General features: G+C 40.0%; 1 protein-coding gene across 6 annotated transcripts in view; it reads left to right on the top strand.

Annotated features, from left to right (window-relative positions):
* c5h10orf67 (chromosome 5 C10orf67 homolog) overlaps positions 1-26,140 on the top strand; it is a 309,052-nt gene that overhangs the window by 110,319 nt on the left and 172,593 nt on the right. For all 6 annotated transcript variants that reach the window (XM_043690454.1, XM_043690457.1, XM_043690459.1 and 3 more), the window contains 4 exons: positions 5,293-5,430; positions 20,125-20,272; positions 21,646-21,704; positions 22,044-22,109. In XM_043690454.1, the coding sequence (XP_043546389.1) occupies positions 5,293-5,430; positions 20,125-20,272; positions 21,646-21,704; positions 22,044-22,109 (411 nt within the window). The remainder of the gene's footprint in view (positions 1-5,292; positions 5,431-20,124; positions 20,273-21,645; positions 21,705-22,043; positions 22,110-26,140) is intronic.

The following is a 26,140-nucleotide window of genomic DNA, read 5'->3' as shown; positions in this document are numbered from 1 at the left end:
CCTTACTTGAGAAAGGATATACTGGCGCTGGAGGGGATACAGAGGCGGTTCACTAGGTTGATTCCGGAAATGAGAGTGTTGGCTTATGTGGAAAGATTGAGTAGACTGTGACTATACTCATTGGAATTTAGAAGAATGAGAGGGGATCTTATAAAAACATATAAAATTATGAAGGCAATAGATAAGATATAAGCAGGGAGGTTGGTTTCCACTGGCAGGTGAAACAAGAACTAGGGAGCATTGCCTCAAAATAAGGGGAATCAGATTTAGGACTGAGTTGAGGAGGAACTTCTTTTCCCAAAGTGTTGTGAATCTGTGGAATTCCCTGCCCAGTGAAGCAGTTGTGCCTACCTTGTTGAATGTTTTTAAGGCAGAGATAAATAGATTTTTGAAAAGTAAAGGAATTAAAGGTTATCGTGAACGGGCGGGCAAGTGGAGCTGCATCCACAAAAAGATAAGTCATGATCTAATTGAATGGTGGAGCAGGCTTGATGGTCCAGATGGTCTACTCTTGCTCCCATTTCTTATGTTCTTATGTTCTAACTAGACAAGGTCCTTTCCCTAGGGTTGGGGAGTCCAGAATTAGAGGGCATAGGTTTAGAGTAAGAGGGGAAAATTTGAAAGGGACCTAAGGGGCAACTTTTATGATTCAGTGATGATAACACCATTGAATGTCAGGGCAGTGGTTAGATTGTCTCTTATTGGAAGTGGTCATTGTCTGGCATTTGGGAGGTGCAAATGTTACTTACCACTTGTGAGCCCAAATGGATATTGTCAAGATCTTATTGCATTTGAACATGGAGTGCTTCAGAATGTGAGGAGTCGCAAGTGGTGCTGAACATTGTGCAATCATCAGTGAACATCCCCACATCTCTTATGATGGAGGAAAGGTAATTGCTGAAGCAGCAGAAGATGATTGAGCCGAGGACACTACCCTGAGGAACTCCTCCATAGATATCCTGGAGCTGAGTTGACTGACCTCCAACAACCAAACCCATCATCCTATGTATCAAGCATGACTCCAGTCAGTGGAGAATTGCCCTTGGAACTAAATTGCTGTTCTTTTACTATTGCTAGATCAAAATCCTGTAATTCCCTCACTAAAGTTTTGTTTGATCTATCCACAACCACTTTCAGAAGTCAGCTATCCATCACCTTGCCAATGCCAACTAAAGAGAGGCAATAAATGCCAGTGATGCCTACATCCCATGAATGAATTATAAAAAGCAAAATTAAGGTAAAGCCAAAAGTGTTTTAGAAATGTATAAAAAAAGAAGAGGGCAACTAAAGAAAGTAGAGCTAATGAAAGAATGTACTGATAACCTATATGTGGAGATGGAAGATATTAGGTGGAAGCAAGATGTGAAGTTGGGGGGTTTTAAAATTCCAAGTAACCATATCAAATCAACTCCCCATCACAGTCCTGCCATCAGACCATTTTACCAATATATTAAGGTGCTTTACTTCTTAGTGTAATTACCTGTTCTTAAGCCCCTTTGCAGTGCTTTATTGCAGAATTGCTGTAGAAGGCTGATGCATTTCACTGATGAAGAGTGCTGATGGTCTTGAGGATACTGTGAGTGATTCTGTTCTGGAGGACCTTGCTATGGAGCATCTTGGTATGAGTGGCAACAGTCTAATCTGTTTGTAGATAAGGAACAGTAAGTGGCCTGATCAAGTGACAGGGATTGGCGACAACTACTATCATACTGAGAAAACACAGCAAGTTCGTGCTACATGGAATCACTGTCACTCCCCCAGGATAGTGTCTCAGGTATCCTGATTTTATTGGCAGGTTAAGTTGCTGAACTACTCAAATACTCTGTAAGCCCTTTTGACCACTGTAACCCACACCCATGATGAAGCAGACTGAACTATGCATTTAGAACAGACTGAGCTTGCACTCTAGCACTCAACAGTGTGTGGCTGCTGTTTGTGCTACAATCAAAACTATTTCATCATCCAACAGGTGTTCCATCAGAATTGGGTCCACAAGTTTACCAACAGAGTAATGTGCCATGTCCATGCTGGGACGAATGGGTCCCAAACCCTGTACAATCCCTGAATCCCAAGCTTGACCCCGTTGCATTGAATGTTACCTAGCAGACTTCCAAATGCCGGAGAATTCCTACCTAGACTGCAGCCAGTTGTACCCAATGTCTCACCATGTGCAATTCCTTGTGCTATTCTTCAAATTACACATAATGGCAGTATCTGAACATGTGGCTACACATTTGAAATTAAGTGATGCTATGGTTTCATTGTCACTACCTTCTTCTTGTTCCACCACTGCTTGGTCAGGCTGCACTTCTTGGATGTCTGAAAGAAGAAAGGCCCAAGGGTATGGCTGTGATATGCTTAAAGTGGCTGAGGTGGGGGAGTAAGATGTGTTGCTTATGCCATCTTGAACTTGTATATCAGAAGAGAGTGTAAGATGAGTGATGTGAGGTGTATTAGGTATGAGGGTACTGCCATTTTCATTGGTTTCAACCTTGTTGTTGGTCACAGCCTTAGCAATGGCAGTGTCAATCCCCTGACTTGATCTAAATTCCAGTGGACATAAGCCAAGCCAGTTTAACCTTTCTTCATGAGACAACCTGTTCATTCCAGATATTAGCTGGAAATGTGTTGCTGGAAAAGCGCAGCAGGTCAGGCAGCATCCAGGGAACAGGATCCTGTTCCCTGGATTTTGCCTGACCTGATGCGCTTTTCCAGCAACACATTTCCAGCTCTGATCTCCAGCATCTGCAGACCTTACTTTCTCCCCATTCCAGATATTAGTCTAATAAACCTTATCTGAACTTTCTCCAACTCATTTATATCATTACTTAAATCAGGAGACCAATGCAGTACATTGTACTCCAGATGTGGTCTCAACCATGCCCTGTACAACTGAAGCATAATCTTTCTACCTTTGTACTCAATTTCCCTCATGATAAATTATAACTTTTCATTAGCTTTCCTAATTACTTGCAGTATATGCATTCTGACCATTTGCAATTTATGCATGAAAACACCCAGATCACAATGCGTCTCAGAGCTCTGCAATCTCTCACCATTTATATTAATATGTTTCTTTGTATTCCTACCAAAATGGACAATATCACATTGCTCCCTTGTTTAACATATCAATATAATATTTGTAATCTCCTTGTGCACTCTTCACAACTTATTTTCCTAAGTGTTTTGTGTCTTCTATAAATTTGACATCCAGACCTAGCATCCTTTCATCTAAGTCATTTATAGAAATATTAACAGTTGAGATTCCACCACTAATCCTTATGGCATACTACTCATTACACATTACCAAACGTGAAAAAGACATATTCTCACATGATGTCTACTTCTTACAGGCCAGACATCTTCTATCCATGTCAACATGCTATCTTGTATACCATGAGCTTTTATTTTCTGTAATAATCTTTGATGTTGGACCTATCAAATGCCTTCTTGAAATCAAAGTACAGTACATCTACCTGTTCTCCATAAAATAATAATTCCAAAGATTATTATGAAAGTGGATAAGATTCTACTTCCACATTCCACTGGTGAGAATTCCAGAGTAATGGAGAATAACTTTAAAATTAGAAGTACACCATTCAGGGTGAGCTAAGGAAACACAAAGTGTAGTGGAAATCTGGAACTAGCCACAAACACTCATTTAGCCTAGATAAATTTAAAATTTGAAAAACAAGATGTACAAATCCTTTTTAACTAGTCTTCAAAATGTTAACTCTGTCTTTTCTCCATAGATGCTACCTGACCTGCTGAGTTTCTCCAGAAATTTCTATTTTTGTTTCAGATTTCCAACATCTGCAGTTCTTTGTTTTATTTATAGGTCTTCATCAGCAAGGTTAGTTGGGAACATGGAACCAAAATAGAAATGTGGAGTTATATGCAGATTAGCTATGATCTAATTGATCACCAGCATGGTGGCACAGTGGTTAGCGCTGCTGCCTCACAGCACCAGAGACCCGGGTTCAATTCCCACCTCAGGCAACTGTCTGTGTGGAGTTTGCGCATTCCCCCTGTGTCTGCGTGGGTTTCCTCCAGGTGCTCCGGTTTCCTCCCACAGTCCAAAACTGTGCAGGTTAGGTGAATTGGCCATGCTAAATTGCCCCATAGTGTTAGGTGAAGGGGTAAGTATAGGGGAATGGGTCTCGGTGGGTTGCTCTTCTGAGGGTCGGTGTGGACTTGTTGGGCCAAAGGGCCTGTTTCCACACTGTAAGTAATCTAATTGAACAATGGGGCACGCTCAATGAGCAAAATGATATATTCTTGGCCCTGTGTTTCTGTGAAAATTTGAAATTTAAAAATAGTTCTGCTACATGTGTTGCCCATTCCTTTCATAATGTCTGTTTTTATGAATATTCAATGTCATTAAACATTACTTACAAAAATCAAAGGTATTTCATATTGACAGGGTTTCTTTTCAGTGCAGAAGTGGTGGTGTAGTAGTGTCACTGGGCTAATAATCCAGAAACCCAGTTCTAATGTCCTGAGGACTCTGAGGACATAGGTATGAATCCTTTCATAGCAGCTGGTGCAATTTGAATTTAATAATACTCTGGAGTCAAAACTTTCTAATGGTACCACTGTTGATTGTTGTAAAAACCAAGCTGGTTTATGAATATACTTAAGAGCAGAAAATCCAACATCTTTAACTAGTCTGGCGACATGTGCCTGGAGACCTGCAGCCTTCATAACAAGAGGAATTGAGTATAGAAGCAAAGAGGTGCTTCTGCAGCTGTACAGGGCCCTGGTGAGACCACACCTGGAGTACTGTGTGCAGTTCTGGTCTCCAAATTTGAGAAAAGACATTCTGGCGATTGAGGGAGTGCAGCGTAGGTTCACAAGGTCAATTCCTGGAATGGCGGGACAGAGAGTGTTGGCTGTGTGGAATGCTCTGCCCCAGAGTGCAGTGGAGGCCCACTCTCTGGATTCTTTTAAGAAGGAGTTGGATAGAGCTCTCAAAGATAGTGGAATTAAGGGTTATGGAGATAAGGCAGGAACAGGATACTGATTAGGAATGATCAGCCATGATTATATTGAATGGCGGTGCAGGCTCGAAGGGCTGAATGGCCTACTCCTGCACCTATTGTCTATTGTCTACTGTCTATTGTCTAATGTAGTTGATTATTAAGTGCACTTTGAAATAACCTAAGAGGCCACTCAATTCCAGTGCAGTTAGAGATTGGAAATAAATACAGGTCTAACCATTAACCTCCAAATTCCATTAACATGAAAATAGATGCTTGATTATTGTTTTTCTTGTTAAAATTTTCATTGCAGAAATACTGTACAGAAGTGCGTGCAAGGAATCAAATGTCTCTTGATGATAATTCTGTGGTCGCGAATATACTTAAGCAGAAGGATTCATTAATTTCATCTTTGAGAGAACAATTACTAGGCTATGAGCAAATACATCAGGTATATATTTGTGACTTATAAGTTTTTGCTTCTACCTATTTTAGTATTTTACTGTTTATTTTGGTCATTAATGTGTTTGAACTTTATGTTATAGCTTTTAAGAAAACTTTCTGCATTTGATTGCTTTGCAAAAGTTGTGCATTCAAACATAATGAAGGTATTGTGTTCTCTGTACACATGATTGGTTTCAATCGATGAACATACTAAAATAACAGGTAAGAAAAGATCAGCTGATCCACAAAGCATTTCCTACAACATGACTGTAATGGCTCGATTCTTTTTTCCATCCTTTCCCTTGCATCTAAATTCCTTGCCACATGCATGTGAGCTCCTGGAGAAGCCAAAAGAAAGAAGAGTCAGTGAAAAAAAAACTCCAGAAAATTCTTCTTGGCTTACCTTGGATGATCAAACCAGTTCAAGAGTCACATAGTCCAAATGTTAATCAATTAAGATATTTCAGTTCTATAGAATGCAATTTGTGGCCTGGACCAGACTTGTTTCAGTTCTTTTTTGGATATTTGTAGTATCATCACCCATCACATTAGCCAGTAATATATTCCAAAACTCTTGATCTGTCCAAAGAAATCGCTGCTAAGCATCCAGCCTACTCCTGGCATTTAAATTGTTCATAAAACATTGTCCTGCAAATTACTGACCAGTTTGCATTGTATAAATGAAAACTTATAATTTAAAATGTGACAGTTGCATCGTGACATACATTGATTAAGTAAATAGGCAATAGGGAGTATACAAAGAACCAATGAAATTCAGCATTGAAATACACAGGTCTTCTAGTGTATGATTATAAAAGAATGGAGATGGTGATGAACCTTCATAACTGGTAGAATTTTTTCCACTAAGTAGGCAATTTTGGATGCAGTGGGTGTTCAAAACCCTGAAAGGCCAATATGACCAAACATACAAACTTCCAGGTTTAACTGGGGTGAGTTTAGAAATGAACAGGAAATCTCTGTAGAGTTGTCAAGTAAGTGCTTTTAATATTTAAAAAATCAATTAATTGTAGGATTAACCCCAGGATTCTGGGTGGTTCGCAGCTAGTGCATGTGTGAAACTTGCCACAGACAGCAATTTAATTGATGTATTTGAAAACTTTAAGTGCTGAATTGCGGGGCTATTGGACTTGTGGTCACAGCATGTGTGAAATTGAGATTTTTTTGCCATTTTTTCAATTTATTACAACAGTGATGAGAGTAATGCACTGCAAGTCAAGACCTTTAGCTGTCACATCATTAGTGTAAATGTAATGATTCAATTAACAAAATGGTCAATTCTATTCTTAGGTACTGTACTGCTAATCAGAATAAAAGAAACATCAACCAGACATTTTTCATGTATTCAAAATAATCTGTTTGTTATCAACAAAATTTATTCTTAAAGCAGGTAGAAAACTCTGGTTAACACCTAAACTGTGATCCAGAATTAAAACTATATCTCTTAATTCCTTGCACAAACATACATACCAAAAAATGGGGCAAGTATCTCCTGATGATTTTTTTAAATGTCTGGAAATAAAAGATAAAATAACTTCTCACTTCCTCTGAATTATGTACTGAGACTGCTGAATAGCTGACAACTGTAGATTGATGATACATGTCAAGTTTTGATTCCAGTCAACTTGAATTCAAGTTGTTGAGAACGGGTCACAGTCAGCTAGACAGGCTTCACCAGGCAGATAGACATACTGGTATTTGGATGAGATGTGAGTAGCAGACCATAGAGGCCTATTCATTTCGTTGCAGTAGCATTCATATAGGTAGTCTTTGACTACATACATATGTTAATCAAGACACCTGAGTGTTCATCAATCCATTAATGTGCACTTATCCAGGTAGTTATGCATTTTGTGTCATATATCCTGGAAACTGCCATGATTCATTCATTCTACGCCAGTCACAACTTGCACAGGTTTTCATATTTCCAACAACAGGTGTAGGTAATGTCTTAGAGATAAGGGCTACTTCCTGAACAATTGACTGATGTCCTGTAAAGATCTCATAACCAGTACAGAAGAGTGGTGCAACTGGAGCCTTTTGATTCCAAGAACAATCATAGAGCATGCAATGCTGCTTCAGGTTACTGAAGGTGGAAATCAAATTCATTGATAGGCTTGTGGTACCGTTCTGTACTGTTCTTGTGGTACCTATCTTTAATGTGGTTGTGGTCTACTGTGCCTCACAAAATACCATACTACAGAGAGTAGAATTGTAGCAAGTGGAATATGCAGATTTACTGGTCTCTGAGGAGAAGAAGGAGATAGATATCTGGTAATGTGCCTGCAGCCACTTACCTGGCACCAGAGAAGCCCACACTTCACTCACACAGACATTCTGACTAATCTGAGTGCTTGATGCTATGGGATTGTGTCATCTCTGTCCCCGTTTCAACTTCAATCCCCTTAGATACAAATTAATCCAACAGTCCTAAATCCAACTATCACATTCTTACCTTTTCCTCTTCCAAATTTGGTTGTATCATGCTGCTGGAAATTACTGTCCCAAGTGGAATTTGGAAATCAATAAAATAGAGGCGAGAAGAATAAGAGGTTCATTTGATAATAGATGCAGGAGTAGGCCATTCGGCCCTTCGAGTCAGCAGCACCATTCATTATGATCATCCACAATCAGTATCCTGTTCCTGCCTTATCCCCATAACCCTTGATTCCACTATCTTTAAGAGATCTATCTGTCTCTTTCTTGAAAGTATCCAGAGACTTGGCCTCCACTGCCTTCTGGGGCAGCACATTCCATAGATCCACCACTCTCTGGGTGAAGACGTTTCTCCTCAATTCTGTTCTAAATGGCTTCCCCTTTATTTTTAAACTGTGTCCTCTGGTTCTGGACTCACCGATCAGTGGAAACATGCTTCCTATCTCCAGCATGTCTAATCCTTTAATAATCTTATACATCACAATCAGATTCCCTCTCATCCTTCTAAACTCAAGTGTATACAAGCTCAGTCGCTCCAATCTTTCAACGTATGATAGTACTGCCATTCCAGGAAGTGACCTCATGAACCAATGCGGCACTCCCTCAATAGCCAGAATGTCCTTCCTCAAATTTGGAGACCAAAACTGCACACAGTACTCCGTGTGGTCTCACCAGGGCCCTGTGCAGCTGCAGAAGGACCTCTTTGCTCCTATACTCAATTCCTCTTGTTATGAAGGCCAGCATGCCATTCGGTTTCTTCACTGCCTGTTGTACCTGCATGCTGGCTTTCATTGACTGATGTACAAGAACACCTTGATCTCGTTGTACTTCCCCTTTACCTAACTTAACTCCATTTAGAAGTAATCTGCCTTCCTGTTCTTGCCACCAAAGTGGATAACCACACATTTATTCACATTAAACTGCAGCTGCCATGCATCCGTCCACTCACCTGGCCTGTTCAAATCACCCTGTATTCTTATAACATCCTCCTCACATTTCACCCTGCCACCGAGCTTTGTGTCATCAGCAAATTGATAATATTACTTTTAATACCTTCATCTATCTCATTAATGTATATTGTAAATAGCTGCGGTCCCAGCAGTGATCTCTCCGGTACCCCACTGGCCTGCCATTCCGAAAGGGACCCGTTTATCACTACTCTTTGCTTCCTGTCAGCCAGTCAATTTTCAATCCAAGTCAGTATTTTGCCCCCAATACCTTGTGCCTTAATTTTGCTCACTAAGCTCCTATGTGGGACTTTATCAAAGTCTTTTCTGAAAATCCAGGTACACTGGCTCTCCCTTGTCTAGCTTCTTAGTTACATCCTCAAAAAACTCCAGAAGATTAGTCAAGCATGATTTCCCCTCCGTAAATCCATGCTGACTCTGACCTATCCTGTTACTGTTATCCAAATGAGTCGTAATTTCATCTTTTATAATTGACTCCAGCATCTTTCTCACCACTGATGTCAGGCCAATCGGTCTATTATTCCCTGTTTTCTCTCAATCTTGAAAAGTGGGACAACATTAGCCACCATCCAATCAGCAGGAACTGATCCTGAATCTATAGAACATTGGAAAATGATTACCAATGCTTCCACGATTTCTAGAGCCACCTTCTTTAATTACCCTGGGATGCAGACCATCGGGTCCTGGGGACTTATCAGCCTTTAGACCTAACAGTATATCCAACACCATTTCCTGCCTAATATAAATTCCCTTCAGTAGGTTCAAGTAAAGTATTTCATTCAGTTAAATAAATAGCAACATCATGGCATGAAATATGTCATGCATACCTTGTGCAATTCGTAGATATTTTACCCCAACATAGTGCCTCTTCTGCGGCGTCAGCAGAGCTGGTGTCTAGTTGCTCTTTCAGATGAAATGTCTAGCCATCACTCATTTCCTTTACTCTGGCTTCCAGAGCCAATTCATTACATCGCCTCAACTTACTGTCTCTCGAACATTCTCATAGTGTTTATGCACTTCTTCACATCCAATGTGTCAGTTGGTTGAGCCAATCGGGATCCTCTTCTCATGCTGTATAAATTGGTATACCTTTTCTCAGGTTGGTCTTGCCAACTCATAGTCCTGACGAGTGCAAGAAGTGGACATTTGATTCTTTGTCTCTTTCTGGCAATGCTTACGTTCTGTACTACCAAGTAATTATTTGCATCTTCTTATGTTATCAGTTCTAATTTGTTTTCCCCAGATACATCATGTGTGCCACAGAGAATGGTGCAGAAGGGTAACAAAAACTTCATACAATAAGTCAGATTCTGAGGGGATACAGTCAAAGGACTCATGCAGTTCACACTCTAGCTTGATACAGATACTTCAGTGGGACTTCTAAACCAGCTAGTTGAATATTAACTTCATGAGTCATATAATAAGTGAGCAAGAGTAAATGTGAGTCAATGCTCCAATGGGAGAACTCTTTTGTTTAAAATTATGTCTCCTAGTTCTAGATCCTCCTATAGGTCCCTCAGGATCTTATCTGTTTGAATAAGATAACCTCACATTTATCCAAAACTTCAAGTGATACAGGCCCAATCTGTCCAATTTTTCCTCAAAAGATAACTTCTTCATCCCAGGATAAACACTAAATAAAACCTGAAAGAACTGTGGATGCCGTAAATCAGAAACAAAAACAGAAGTTCTCTTCACAGATGCTGCCAGACCTGCTGAGCTTTTCCAGCAACTTCTGTTTTTGTTCCTTCATCCCAGGAATCAGTCAAGTGAATCTTTTCTAAATTGCTTCTAATGTAATTAACTCTTTCTTAGTAAGGAGACTAAAATTGTGCACAGTGCTGTATAACACTCCAGATGTGGTCTCAGCAAGAACCTGTAGGACTGTAGCAATATCTTTATATTCCATTCTCATTTCAATAAATGATAACATGTAATTATCCTAATTATTTGCTGTATCTGCATCCTAACCCTTTTGTGAATCATAGACTATGACAGCCAGATGCCGCTGCACAGCAGAGTTCTGAAATCTTTCTCCATTTAACTAATCTTCTATGAGGCAGAAGATACAAAAGTTTAAAAGCACATGTCAATAGATTGAAGAACATCTTTCCCACTGTTATCAGACTTATGAATGGACCTCTCATCTATTAGAGTTGATCTTTCTCTGCACCTTCTCTGTGGCTGTAACACTATATTCTTCATTCTGTTCTATTACACTGATGCATTTATATAAGGTATGATTTGTCTGGTTAGCATACAAAACAATACTTTTGACTGCACCTCAGTACACATGACAATATTAAATCAAAATCAAATAATAGACTGATTCTCTGTTCTTCATCTCCCAAATATTTTTGCCCATTCACTTAGCCTATTTATATCTGGTTGCAGATTCCTAGGAACTCCTCATAACATGTTCTCCTACCTTTCTTGGTACCATCAGCAAATTTAGCAACCATACATTTGATCCTTTCGTCCAAGTAACTGATATAGATTGTTGATCGCTGAGGGCCCAGCATTAATGGCAGTGGCACTCAACTTGTTACAGATTGCAATTCTGAAAATTACTCATTTATCTTAACTCCCTGCATCTTGTTACTTAAGCAATCCTTTATCCATTTTACTTAGGGCTGGTGTGTCTGTGATAGTGTCCCTGCCCCTGGATCAGGAGGCCTTGGTCCAAGTCCCATTGATTCCAGAGGTGTGTATTAGCATCTCCATACAGGTTGATTAGAAAAATTGGTTAAATTAAAAAGCAATTTAAAAACTTTTCCATGGTACTGCCTATTCATGAATGCTTATTTTGTTCTGTAACTTTGATGTGCTACCGTATCAAATGCCAATTTACCACATCCATGGTTCCCCTTTATCCACATTGTTTATTATTTCTTCAAAGAGCTTCAAAAAATTAAACATACTCACCTGGATCCAAATGCTGAGCCTCAAGGGCCAGTGACAAAGAGGATAATTTGTGAACATCAGTAAAACATGATTTAGATATTGACATACCAGCCACAATGTGAAGTGTTGCAGAGAGATTTGAGGAGTTTATCTCAGCCACGAATGCTATGAGGTTTACAATAATGTATTAATCCATAGAAAGAATGTAGAAAACCTCAGCCAGTGATCCGCAGCAATGTGGATCAGTGATCCATTCAAAGAACAAAGAAAATCACAGCACAGGATCAAGCCCTTCAGCCCTCCAAGCCTGCACAGATCCAGATCCTCTATCTAAACCTGTCGCCTATTTTCTAAGGATCTATATCCCTCTGCTCCCTGCCCATTCATGTATCTGTCTAGATACATCTTAAATGACGCTATTGTGCCTTCTTCTACCACCTCCACTGGCAATGTGTTCCAGGTACCCACCACTCTCTGCATATCTCCCTAAAACTTTTCCTTTCTCACCTTGAACTCATGACCCCTAGTAATTGAGTCCCCCACTCTGGTAAAAATGCATCTTCGTATCCATCCTGTCTATATCTCTCATGATTTTGTAGACCTCAATCAGATCTCGCTTCAACCTCCATCTTTCTAATGAAAATAGTCCAAATCCTCTCTTCATATCTAGTGCCCTTCATACCAGGCAACATCCTGGTGAACCTCCTCTGCACCCTCTCCAAAGCATCCACATCCTTTTGGTAATGTAGCAATCAGAACTGTACGCAGTGTTCCAAATGTGGCCGAATCAATGTTCTATCCAACTGTAACATGACCTAACAACTCTTGTACTCAATACCATGACCGATGAAAGAAAGCATGCTGGATGCCTGCTTGACCACACTATCGACCTGCATTGCCACCTTCAGGGTACAATGGACCTGAACTCCCTGATCTCTCTGTAAATCAATTTTCCCCAGGACTTTTCCATTTACCATATAGTTTGCACTAGAATTAGATCTTCCAAAATGCATCACCTCTCATTTGCCCGGATTGAAATTCATCTGCCATTTCTCTGTCCAACTCTCCAATCTATCTATATTCTGCTGCATTTGCTGACAGTCCATTTCACTATTTGCGACTCCACCAATCTTAATGTCATCTGCAAACTTGCTAATCAGGCCACCTATATGTCCCTCCAGATTATTTATGGAAGCAACAAGCAACAGTGGTCCCAACACGGATCCCTGTGGAACACCACTGGTTGCAGTTATCCATTTTGAGAAACTCCCTTCCACTACTACTCACTGCCCAGCCGGTTCTATATCCATCGAGTTAGTACACCCTGGAACCCATGCAACTTCAGTTTCTCCATCAACCTACCATTGGGAACCTTAACAAACGTCTTACTGAAGTCCATGTATATGACACCTCATCAATCAACTTTGTCACTTCCTCAAAGAATTCTACCAAGTTAGTAAGACATGACCTTCCCTGCAAAAAAAAACATGTTGCTATCACTGTTAAGTCCATTTTCTTCCAAGTGTAAGTAGATCCTGTCCCTCAGTATCTTCTCCAGCAACTTCTCTACTCTTGGAAAATAAGGCAGGGCAGTTGACTGAGGTGTCAGCGGGGGAGCACTTTGGGGCCAGCGACCATAATTCCATTAGATTTAAAATAGTGATGGAAAAGAATAGACCAGATCTAAAAGTTGAAGTTCTAAATTGGAGAAAGGCCAATTTTGACAGTATTAGGCAAGAACTTTCAAAAGCTGATTGGGGGCAGATGTTTACAGGTAAAGGGACAGCTGGAAAATGGGAAGCCTTCAGAAATGAGATAACGTGAATCCAGAGAAAGTATATTCCCATTAGAATGAAAGGAAAGGCTAGTAAGTATAGGGAATGCTGGATGACTAAAGAAATTGAGGATTTGGTTAAGAAAAAGAAGGAAGCATATGTAAGATATAGACAGGATAGATTGAGTGAATCCTTAGAAGACTATAAAGGCAGTAGGAGTGTACTTAAGAGGGAAATCAGGAGGGCAAAAAGGGGACATGAGATAGCTTTGGTAAATAGAATTAAGGAGAAACCAAACGGTTTTTACAAATATATTAAGGACAAAAGGGTAACTAGGGAGAGAATAGGGCCCCTCAAAGATCGATTCTCCTGTTCCCTGGATGCTGCCTGACCTGCTGCGCTTTTCCAGCAACACATTTTCAACCCCTCAAAGATCAGCAAGGCGGCCTTTGTGTGGAGCTACAGAAAATAGGGGAGATACTAAATGAGTATTTTGCATCAGTATTTAATGTGTAAAAGGATATGGAAGGTATAGAATGTAGCGAAATAGATGGTGACACCTTGCAAAATGTCAATATTACAGAGGAGGAAGTGCTTTATGTCTTGAAACATATCAAGGTGGATAAATCCCCAGGACCTGATCAGGTGTACCCGATGGCTCTGTGGGAAGCTAGAAAAGTGAATGCTGGACCTCTTGCTGAGATACCTGTATCATCGATAGTCACAGGTGAGGTGCCAGAAGACTGGAGGTTGGCTAATGTAGTGCCACTGTTTAAGAAGGTAAGGACAAGCCAGGGAACTATAGACTAGTGAGCCTGACATCGGTGGTGGGCAAGTTGTTGGAGGGAATCCTGAGGGACAGGAAGTACATATATTTGGAAAGGCAAGGACTGAATAGGGATAGTCAACTTGCCTTTGTGTGTGGGAAATCATGTCTCACAAATTTGATTGAGTTTTTTGAAGAAGTAACAAAGAGGATTGATGAGGGCAGAGTGGTGGACGTGATCTATATGGACTTCAGTAAGGCGTTCGACAAGGTTTTTTTTAGATTAGATTAGATTAGATTACAGTGTGGAAACAGGCCCTTCGACCCAACAAGTCCACACCGACCCACCGAAGCGTAACCCACCCATACCCTTACATTTACCCCTTACCTAACACTACGGGCAATTTAGCATGGCCAATTCACCTGACCTGCACATCTTTGGACTGTGGGAGGAAACCGGAGCACCCGGAGGAAACCCACGCAGACACGGGGAGAACGTGCAAACTCCACACAGTCAGTCGCCTGAGGTGGGAATTGAACCCGGGTCTCTGGTGCTGTGAGGCAGCAGTGCTAACCACTGTGCCACCGTGCTGCCAAATGGGAAACTGGTTAGCAAGGTTAGATCTCATGGAATAGAGAGAGAACTAGCCATTTGGATACAGAATTGGCTCAAAGTTAGAAGACAGAGGGTGGTGGAGAGTTGTTTTTCAGACTGGAGGCCTGACACTAATGGAGTACCACAAGGATTGGTGCTGGGTCCTCTACTTTTTGTCATTTATATAAATGATTTGGATGCGAGCATAAGAGGTATAGTTAGTAAATTTGCAGATGACATCAAAATTGCAAGTGTAGTGGACAGCGAAGAAGGTTACCTCAGATTATAACAGGATCTTGATCAGATGGGCCAATGGGTCGAGAAGTGGCAGATGGAGTTTAATTCAGATAAATACAAGGTGCTGTATTTTGGGAAAGCAAATCTTAGCAGGACTTATACACTTAATGGTAAGGTCCTAGAGAGTGTTGCTGATCAAAGAGACCTTGGAGTGCAAGTTCATAGCTCCTTGAAAGTGGAGTCGCAGGTAGATAGGATAGTGAAGAAGGCTTCTGGTGTGCTTTCTTTTATTGGTCAGAGTATTGAGTACAGGAGTTGGGACATCATGTTGCAGCTGTACAGGACATTGGTTAGGCAACTGTTGGAATATTGCCAGAGGAAGTGGTGGAGGCTGGTACAACTGCAACATTTAAAAGGCATTTGGATGGGTATATGAATAGGAAGGGTTTGGAGGGATATGGGCCGGGTAATGGCAGGTGGGTCTAGATTGGGTTCGGCTATCTGGTCGTCATGGACAGGTTTGACCAAAAGGTCTGTTTCCATGCTGTGCATCTCTATGACTCTATAACATCAGGCTCACAGGTCTGTAATTACCTGAATCATCTCTGCTACCCTTCTTAAACAAGAGGACAACATTAGCAACTGTTCAGTCCTCCGGGACCTCACCCATGTTCAGGAAGGCTACAATGACATTTGTTAAGGCGCCAGCTATTTCTTTTCTCGCTTCCCTCATTAACCTGGGATAGATCCTATCCAGACCTGGAGACTTATCCACCTTAATGCCTTTTAGAATACCCAACACTTCCTCCCTCCTTATGCCAACTTGACCTAGAGTAATCAACAGCTATCCCTAACCTCAACATCCACCATGTCCCTCTCCTCGGTGAATACCAATGCAAAGTACTCATTAAGAATCTCACACATTTTGTCTGACTCTATGCATATCTTTCCTCTTTTGTCCTTGAGTGGGCCAATCCTTTCTCTAGTTACCCTCTTGCTCCTTATATATGAATAAAATTGGGAAGAAAAAAGAGAAATTTAGTAATAATAGGGGATATCATAGTTAGAGATACTGTTCTCTGCAGCAGACAGAGTTCCAAAGATTCTGTTGCCTATCTGCTTAAGAATGTCTCTTCTGATCTGGAGATGAACTTAGAGTTGGATGGGGAAGGTCTGCATTGGTACCAACAACACAGGGAGGATTAAGAAAGAGTTTCTGCTGGCGGACTAAGGGCAATTGAGGGGTAAATTAAAAAACAGAAGCACAGAGATAATGATCTCCAAATTCCCACTTAAGGCACATAAAAATTGGCATAAGGTAAATAAGATTAGAAAGGTAAAATATTGAAGTGGAAGAAAAAAGTTACAACTTATGAGGCCCTGACAGCAGTTCTGGAAATAGAGTGTTCTGATCGGACGGGGTTCATTTCATCTATGTTGGGACCAGTGTCCTGGTGAATTGTTAGAACTAGGGTCGTAGATAGGTCATTAAACTAATTAGTGAACCGGAGGGTTCAGTGAAGGGATGTTTTAAGAATCCAAATTAAATGAGGGAGCAGAGGTGGAGGGTGGTAAAGAGGCAAATGATAAAGTTGGATAGAAAGTGGCAGAAAATATAAACAGAAGTGTAGCAGAAATTCAAACCAGAATAAGTGAAAGTCATCATAGAAAACAGCACAAAGAATTTGTAACAAGATAGGTAAGTTGACAGCACAAACTGAACTAAATTAACGTGACTTAATAACTATTACAAAGATATGGTTACAGGATGACCAAGGCCAGGAGCTCAATATTCAATGGTTTTGATGTTCCAGAAGAATAGGCATAAGCGAGTTTTGAAAAGATTTGTAGCTCAAGTTGAGGTTCTGAATGTAGGTTTGCTCGCTGAGCTAGAAGGTTCGTTTTCATATGTTTCATCACCATACTAGCTAACATCATCAGTGAGTCTCCGGATGAAATACTGGTGGCATGGCCTGCTTTCTATTTATGTGTTTAGGTTTCCTTGGATTGGTGACATTATTTCCTGTGGTGACACCATTTCCTGTGGTGATGTCATTTCCTGTTCTTTTTCTTGGGGATGGTAAATGGGATCCATGTTAATGTGTTTATTGATAGAGTTCCGGTTGGAATGCCATGCTTCTAGGAATTCTTATGCATTTTTCTCTTTGGCTTGTCCTAGAATGGATGTGTTATCCCAGTCAAAGTGGTGTCCTTCCTCATCTGTATGTAAGGAATTCTAGTGAGAGTGGGTCATGTCTTTTTGTGGCTAGCTGATGTTCATGTATCCTGGTGGCTAGTTTTCTACCTGTTTGTCCAATGTAGTGTTTGTTACAGTTCTTGCAAGGTATTCAACAAGCAAAACTAATGTCATTTACAAAACTCATGTCATTGATTTGGATCCCATTTACCAACCCCTGAATAAAATAAGAGGAAAAAACATCACCACATGAAATTACATCACTACAGGAAATGACGTCACCAACCCAAGGAAACCTAAATACATAAATAGAAGCAGACCATGCCACCAGTGCTTCATCTGGAGGCTCACTGATTATGTTACCCGATATGATGATGAAACATCTGAAAACGAACCTTCTAGCTCAGCGAGCAACCCGACATCTCGAATAGTCATAAAGAAAAAGGAGGTACGGTAGCACCACCTTAGTCATGTGTTGTGATATAGGTGCAATAGATCATGGTATGAAGGTAAAAATAAGGAATAGCAAGGGAAATAAGTCACGAGCTGTGGTTGTCTCTCAACCCCCAAACAATTACCTCACAATACGACAAAGTATAAATCAAGAAATAATATCAGTGTGTAAGAAAGGATTACAATTGTCATAGTGGTTTTAATCTACATTTGACAAGACCTGACACAGAGGTGATGATGGCTTAGCGCAACTACCACTAGATTATTAATTCAGTGACACAGATAATGTCTTGGTGATCTCGGTATGAATCCCATAAATTTGAATTCAATAAAAATCTGGAATTAAGAGTGTAATGATAACCATGAAACTATTGCCAATTTTTGGAAAAACTCATTTGTTTACTAATATGCTTTAGGGAAGGTACCTGCCACCCTTACCTAATCTGGTCTGCATGTAGCTTCAGACTCATGGGATTGCAGTTGACTTTCAATTGGGACTTGACACGTGAACCTTGCTTCACTCCTAATAGATGCTGCCAGACGCAGAGTTATTGTTTTTATTTCAGTTCCGCAGCACAACATCTATAGTAATTTGCTTTTTTTGAGTTATGGTGTTGTTGAGTAGATAAGTATTTATGAACCATACTGTATTTACACCTCATTACTTTCAAATTAATGCCAACACAAACTAGTAATTAAATGTTAGTAGTCTTTAATCGGAATCTGTAATTAGCTCGAGTGAAATAGTTTCTTGCTGAAGTCTTTTTCCTTCACTGTTGTACATTGCAAGTTCCTTGCGTTTTTTGAAGCTCAGGACTGCTGCTGGGGGCAGATGGCAGAGAACACCAGCACAAAACCTGCCACTCAAAATGTGACAGATGACTGCAGCAACTGAAAACCGTCCCTTTGTTTGTCTTGCTAATGAGTGTCCTCATTGCGGCAGGAGACTTGAATAGTTAATTATTTGCAATCCATAACTTCAACAGGTGGTGGAGCTAGAGGTAAATGTTAACTGCTCAAAGGATAAATCAAAACTGGAAAGATAATAATGTCAGCAGTTTTTTTGGCAGTTTCGAAAGAAACAGTTACCTTTATCTCTCGACGAACAGTTACTTATCCAGTGTGAATATTTCATTGTAATTTGTACAAGTTATTTTAGTATAAGGTCAAGTATTTAAAATATTTAATATATATTTCTGCAAGGGCTTCTCAAATATTTTCTTGCCAAATTAACTTTTAATCCAGACTTCACAGAGATGCTGTAATGGTGTAGAACTGCATATCCAAATAAAGCATTGCTGTAACCCATTAATAACAAATGATAGAAGATTTTTGTATTATATCTTATTGAGTACATCACAAACACTTTATATTCAAAGGAGTTGTTTTATACATATATTTTCTATACTACCAAGACTGCCTATTTGACTCAAACCATTTCTATGAATATAAGCTAGCAAGTGTAATAGTGATTACTTTTCAATAAGCTACTTTAAATGAAAATGCAAAAATTACCAAATTGAAATTACTTTGATAAAATGATACTCATAAACAATTGCTCTAATTGCTTATTTCCAAAAATAAATTACACTGGTGAACAGTAAAACTGGTGTTTCTATAAATTAAAGAGAAGCGTTCAATAGCATCAACCCGCCTGCACAGCCTATGCGTGACAGGCATGCAAAGCCATGTTAATGTTCAGAATATGAATTATCTCCGGGTGGTTCCATCACAAAGTAGAAAACCAACTGTGTATATATCAGCAGACCTGATGGACTCCATGCGGCTTCAAGCCTGAAAACTTCACTACTTTGACATGTGACGTGCTCTTTATGACTGTGGCAGTACTGTCAGTGAGGAATGGCAACAATGGCAACAAGCCCCCTCCTTAGCTTTGCGCTCTGCCACCCCTGGTGTTGTCCGGCTACACACTACCCTGCCTGCCTAGTTACGGACAGCAGTCCTCGAGCACAAGGGGGGATGTGGGTGGATGGGCCACAGCTGCCTGCCTGGACACAGCTTCCACAATACATAGACCTGAATGATGAGGGCACGCAAACAGTATGATATGTATTATTCTCATCAATAAAATGTCCCCATGAATTATTGTCTTTGTATGTAATGTACTACTAGCTTTTTACCAAGATTCGGTTTTGGAGGGGTCTACTTTTTTTTCCCCTCTGCACAGTTCTCTTTTTTTTGTGTTGTTTGCTATTCATATTCCAAATGATTCATAAAAGCCAGAATGTTGGATGACAGCTCTGTTGTGGAATAATTTTCATATTGGCTACACAGCTTGCCATTTCAGCTTTCTGTTTTTTGTTCTGACAAAAGATTTATGTGATTTTGCAGCTCAATATGGACTTCAAGGATGAGTTTGAGAGAGATCAACTTGTTCAAGAAAATGAAGAACTGAAGGATCAAATTTACTTAGTGAAGAAGAATGCCGAAAAGATGTCGGAAACCATTAATTTGAATGAAATGCAATTAAAAGATTTAGGTATTTTTAAAAAATACAAAATAAACTATAATGCAGAAACTCTATTTATTTGAGAGATCTTTCACTTGAATTCAATTTATCTGAGGATGTCATGGATTGTCATACAGGAATATGAAAAATTATATTCTACTTGTTCTGGATAAGGTAATTGCAAGGTGCATATTTTTATGAGTGTGTTTTGAGGAAGTAAATATTCAACAGGTGTTATGTTTGCCACGCAAATGATGCAGGTGCTAACGTTTACACATGGTAATTGTTTTATTTTATCTGTGCTGTCATTACTTAGATTGCCTTTCTTCCTAGGTACTAAAACATAGTTATCATACACAAGCTGATATAAAAAGTATTCTTAGTTATTATTATCTTAGCCTAGTTTAGAAAAATGTTTGTATATGGTTTTCATGAATTTTTAACTTCTCACATATATTCTTTACTTGTCTGAAAATGTTCTACCCCCACACCCCTAGAATTAAGAACATAAGTGATAAACTAACAGAGTGGAATTATTAACTATTCCTAAGCAACTCAGTTTATTTCAGTGAATTGGATGAAAAGGCATAGCCCCTAACTAAGGTGGTACCAATGGGAAGTTCAACAGTTTCTTTCTCTTAGTTGTTTCCCCAAACATTTGAGAGCTGATGAAGCTCTTTATTCATGCAAGTATTCTTAATCAACCTGTTGAGGCATGTTATGAAACACCTCTGGAGTTTGTGAGTCTTGCACCCAAATCTCCTGGCTCAGAGTAGAGGCACAGCCACTGTGCCACAAGAGCCCTGTTCATCCAGAAGGTAATTTGGACAGCTCACTTCATGTGCATTTCATTTTGATTGAATAGTTGTGATATGCGTTCCTGTTTAATTGCAATGTATTGTTGCATGGTTTCCACAAACACATTAACGTAGCGTTTCACTCCATTCAATTGAAAACCACAAACATGTTCTTTCTTCTTTAATTGATTAAATGCAGCACAAGAAAATATTAAGTTGTATTTGACAGATACCTTATTACTTATTGTTGTCTGTGAGCTAATTTAATGGTGTGTCTTGCTTTTGATAAGAATTGCATTGAGCAGCTAAAGAACCACCTGCTAAACCACTTTGTATTGGCTGTGACTAACGGAATACAACATTCATAGGTTGGGCACACAGCCACACTTGGCCCTTGAACTACTACCTAATATCCATTAGACCAGCCGGCTAAACAGCAGGGGCAAAGCAATGAAGGTCAAGGGTAGTGTTTAGGGTTAGAATCCTGCTAGGTCCTCCATCCAACGTGGATTCCAGTAGGCTATGAAGTCTGACCTTCAGCATTAAGAAGTAACACAGGCATCTGAAGATCTGATTTTCACAGTCTGCTTTCCTCTTTGTTTTCAGAGAAGGAGCTTCAAATGCTGAAAGAGCAAAGTGAAAAAAATGAAAGCAAACTGAGAAAGGTACATTTTCAATAAATATAAAATAACTTCCTCTTTGATTCACCTTAAAAGAAGTATATTATATATCTTTGAACAATAGCAAGTCACAAACATGTTAGATAGGAAATTATGTCTTTATAGATACAAAAAAGTTTGCTTTGTTATATTAATCAAATAACTATCTTTGTGTTTAAGTAAAATATGTGACGATAATAAACACAACTGTGTGTATATTCATGCAATGCCATTAAAATATAGGTGTCCGGTCAATAAATATGTTGGGATTAAATAAGATTATAGCTATTTTACTTTCCTATGTTGGATGATTAAGTACTCATTTACCTTGTTCTCTGATTGTAGTTGATTAAATCTGAAGATTATTTGAGAAAACAACTGGAAGCTGAAAAATCCAAAAGGGAACATATGGTGAGTAAACTATTGAATTACATCAGTTGCCTTGATTATTGCATTAATGGAATTGTAGGTTAGAACATTGCAGTCAATTTTATATTATTTGCAAGATGTCTATGCATGATTCCATTTATATCTATATAGTTGCGTCTTAGATTAGTATATAAGTTTCATTTTGAAATTGAATACTAGAAAGCTGTTCATGTAAACCAAGCCTTGTGTAAATTTCTATATGAAGGTGATCAGTAAACATCCTCAAAACAGATTAAAAGCACTTTAGGCTTGTCCATATTTTAATCTGTACATTCACTCAGAGAAAAAAAAGTCCTCTTCCTGTCTTAAATTGGCACCTCCTTACTCCGAGACTAGGCCTTTTGGTCCTAGACTCTCCCACAAAGGGAAACAATCTCTCTGCATGTACCCTGTCAAGTTCCTTAAGAATCTTAATTTTAAATAAAGTCTCTTCTCATGCTTCTCAACTATAATGAATACAAGCCCAACTCACTGAACCTAGCCTCATATGAAACTCCCAATTTGCCCAGGATCAACCTGGTAAATCTTGCCTGGACTGCCTCAATGTTAATATATCTTTCCTAAGATAAGGGACCAAAGCTGTTCATACTATGGTCTGATTAGTGCCTTGTATAGTTTTAGCAAAACCTCCCCACTTTTATACTTTATTCTGTTTGAAATAAGGGTCAATATTCCATTTGCCTTCCCTATTAACTGCTGAATTTGACTTTTGTGATTCATAGAATCATGCAGAATAGAAGAGGTCCTTTGACCCATTGAATTTGAATGCCTAAAATGCACCACTTTCTACACAAGTCTCACTTTCCTGCACTAGGCTCATAGCCTTGAATGTTATGACACTTCAAATGTTCACCTAAGTACTTTTTAGTGGTTGTGAGGTTTCCTACCTCAATTACCCCCCCAGACAGTGCATTCCAGAATCCCACCACCCTTTGTTTGAAAACAATTTTTCCCAAATTCCCTCTAAACTTCCTGCCTTTCACTTTAAAATTATGTTGCTTTGTTATTGACTGTATGACTAAGGGGAAAAAGCTACTTTCTATTCACTCTGTCCATTCCCCTCATAATTGTTTACACCTCTATCATGTTCTCACCTCAGCCTTCTCTTCTCCAAAGAAAGCAACCTGAGTTTATCTAGCCTCCCTTCATAGCTAAAATTCTCCATTCCAGACAGCAAATTGGTGAATTTCATTTGCAACCCCTTCTGTTCAATCACATCCTTCCTATAGTGTGTTGACTAGAACTGCATACCATACTCCAGTTGTGGCCTAATCAAAGTCCTGTATAGCTCCTGTAATCTATGCCATGATTAGTAAAGGCAAGTTTTTCTTATGGCTTCTTAATTAACCTATTAACCTGCTCTGCTGCCTTCAGTGATCTGTGAATAAGCATCCGAAGATCCCTCTGTTCTTCTGAGTTTCCTAATGTCCTGCCATTCGTTAAATACTCCCTTGTCTTGATCCTTCTTTGAAAATGCATCACCTCATGTTTATAGAGTTAAATTCCATCTGCCACTGACCTGCCTACCTGACCAATCCATTTATAGGATCCTTTCTCCTTGAAGTCAACCACCCAGGCAATCTTTCTGTCATGTGCATCTGATTCATGCATGAGGACCTCCCTGTTCCTCCTTGCTGCAGCTTTCTGCATTCTTTCCCAATTTGAATAATATTCAGTTATTTTATTTTCACACCAATGTAAATAACATCACATTTTCCCACATTATATTCCATCTTCCAAGTTTTTGCCCTCTCACTTAGTTTGTCCATTGTCCTCTGTAGAATCCTTGTAAAATCTTCATTACTTGCCTTCCTATCTACTTTTGTGTCAACTGCAAACTTTGCAATGTTACATGCACTTCAGTCAAGAGTGTGGTGCTGGAAAAGCACAGCAGGTCAGGCAGGATAAAAGGAGCAGGACGAAGGGCTTATGCCCAAAACATCAATTCTCCTGTTGCTTTGATGCTGCCTGACATTCTGTGCTTTTCCAGCACCACACTCTCGACTCTGATCTCCAGCACCAGTAAGTCCTAACTTTCTCAATGCACTTCAGTCATCCAAGTCATTAATACATAAATTGTGGTTTCAACACTGGTCCCTGTCACACTCCATTAGTTGCCATCCTGCTAATGCCTTTAACTTAACCCTCTGCCTTGTATTAGTTCGAGTCAAAAAATGTGGTGCTGGAAAAAGCACAGTAGGTCAGGCAGCATCCGAGGAACAGGAGAGTCGACGTTTCAGGCCTAAGCCCTTTATCAGGAATGTGGGGGTGGGGAGGGGAAGGAGACTGAGGGATAAATGGGGGTTCGGGGTTAGACTAGTGGGAAGGCAATATGGCAATAGGTGAATGCAGGTGGGAGATGATTACGATAGGTTGGTGGGGAAGGTGGAGTGGATAGGTGGGAAGGGAGGTGAACAGGTAGGTCAGATCAAGAGAGTGGTGCCAAGTTGGAGTGTTGGACCTGGGATGAAGTTGGGGATAGGGAGATTTGGAAACTGGTGGTCAATATTGATGCCATGTGGTTTTAGGTCCTGAGGCAGAAGATGAGGTGTTTTTACTCCAGTTGGCTGGAGGCTTTGATTTGGTGTTGGAGGAGGCCCAGGATTTGCACGTCCCTGTGGGGATTTAAACGTTTGACCACAGGGCAGTGGAGTTGTTTGGTGTCTGCCAATCCTCTATTCATGGTAATAAACTACCCCGTACACATTGTCATAAAATAGAATAGAATCCCAAAAGTGTGGAAACAGACCTTTCGGCCCAACAAGTCCACACCAACCTCCAAAGAATAACACACCCAGACCCATTCCCCTACCCTATATTTACCCCTGACTAATGCACCTCGCCCTGAACACTATGGGCAATTTAGCATGACCAATTCATCCAACTTGCACATCTTTGATTGTGGGAGGAGGTCAGAGCACCTGGAGTAAACCCACGCAGACATGGGGAGAATGTGCAAACTCCACACAGTCACCTGAGATGGGAATCAAACCCCCAGTTCCTTGGCACTGTGAGGCAGCAGTGCTAGCCACTAAGCCACCCCCATGTGCTCTTGTCTTATTAAGTAGCTTTATGCACAGTACTTTACAATTGTCTTTTGGGAATCCACATGTAGTACATCTGTTAGCTCCCCTCTATCTGCACTGAATGATACCTCAAACAATTGAAATAAAATTGTCAGGCATGATTTCCCCTTCAAGAGGCTATGCTGATTCTGCTTGATTGTTTATCTGTTTCTAAATGCTCTGCTATTACATCATTTGTAATATTGTATCACTTCCCCAGTAAGTTTTTTTTTGGTCCATTAGTCTATTGGACCAAAGTTGTAGTGTTGATTTTTAGTTTGAATGAGAGCTTTTAGCATCATTGATCAAACAGGTGTCAGGAAGATCAGATTGTTGCACCAGAAGCAGCAACAGTGCTGTGCATTCTTGGTTTGTTAGATATTCCTCTACCTTCTTCAACTTTCTCCATAGCCATCTGGAAGATGCCTTCCAGTAATTTCCACTTTTTAAAATGTTGATTGAAAAGAGCCCTCAGTTAGGAGAAGCAAATGGTTCACTCCATTCTGATGTAATTCTGCAACCACAGAAATGTTATTGGTTCCCCTTAAAGTAGAATCCCTCTCACTTTTGCTATCCTGCTCTTTCTTTATCTTCCCATGCAGCTAAGTCACTCCTATGGTGTAATTACCAATAAAAACAGAAATTGCTGGGAAAATGTAAAAGGTTTAGCAACATCTGGAAGGAGAAAACAGAGTTAATATTTTGGATTCATAGAACATAGAACATAGAAGAATACAGCGCAGTACAGGCCCTTTGGCCCTCGATGTTGCGCCGATCCAAGCCCACCTAACCTATACTAACCCACTATCCTCCATATACCTATCCAATGCCCGCTTAAATGCCCATAAAGAGAGAGAGTCCACCACTGCTGCTGGCAGGGCATTCCATGAACTTACGACTCACTGAGTGAAGAACCTACCCCTAACTTCAGTCCAATATCTACCCCCC

This window comes from Chiloscyllium plagiosum, chromosome 5, assembly GCF_004010195.1.
Source record: "Chiloscyllium plagiosum isolate BGI_BamShark_2017 chromosome 5, ASM401019v2, whole genome shotgun sequence".
Lineage (NCBI taxonomy): Eukaryota > Metazoa > Chordata > Chondrichthyes > Orectolobiformes > Hemiscylliidae > Chiloscyllium > Chiloscyllium plagiosum.
This window is presented reverse-complemented; position numbering and strand designations above follow the sequence as displayed.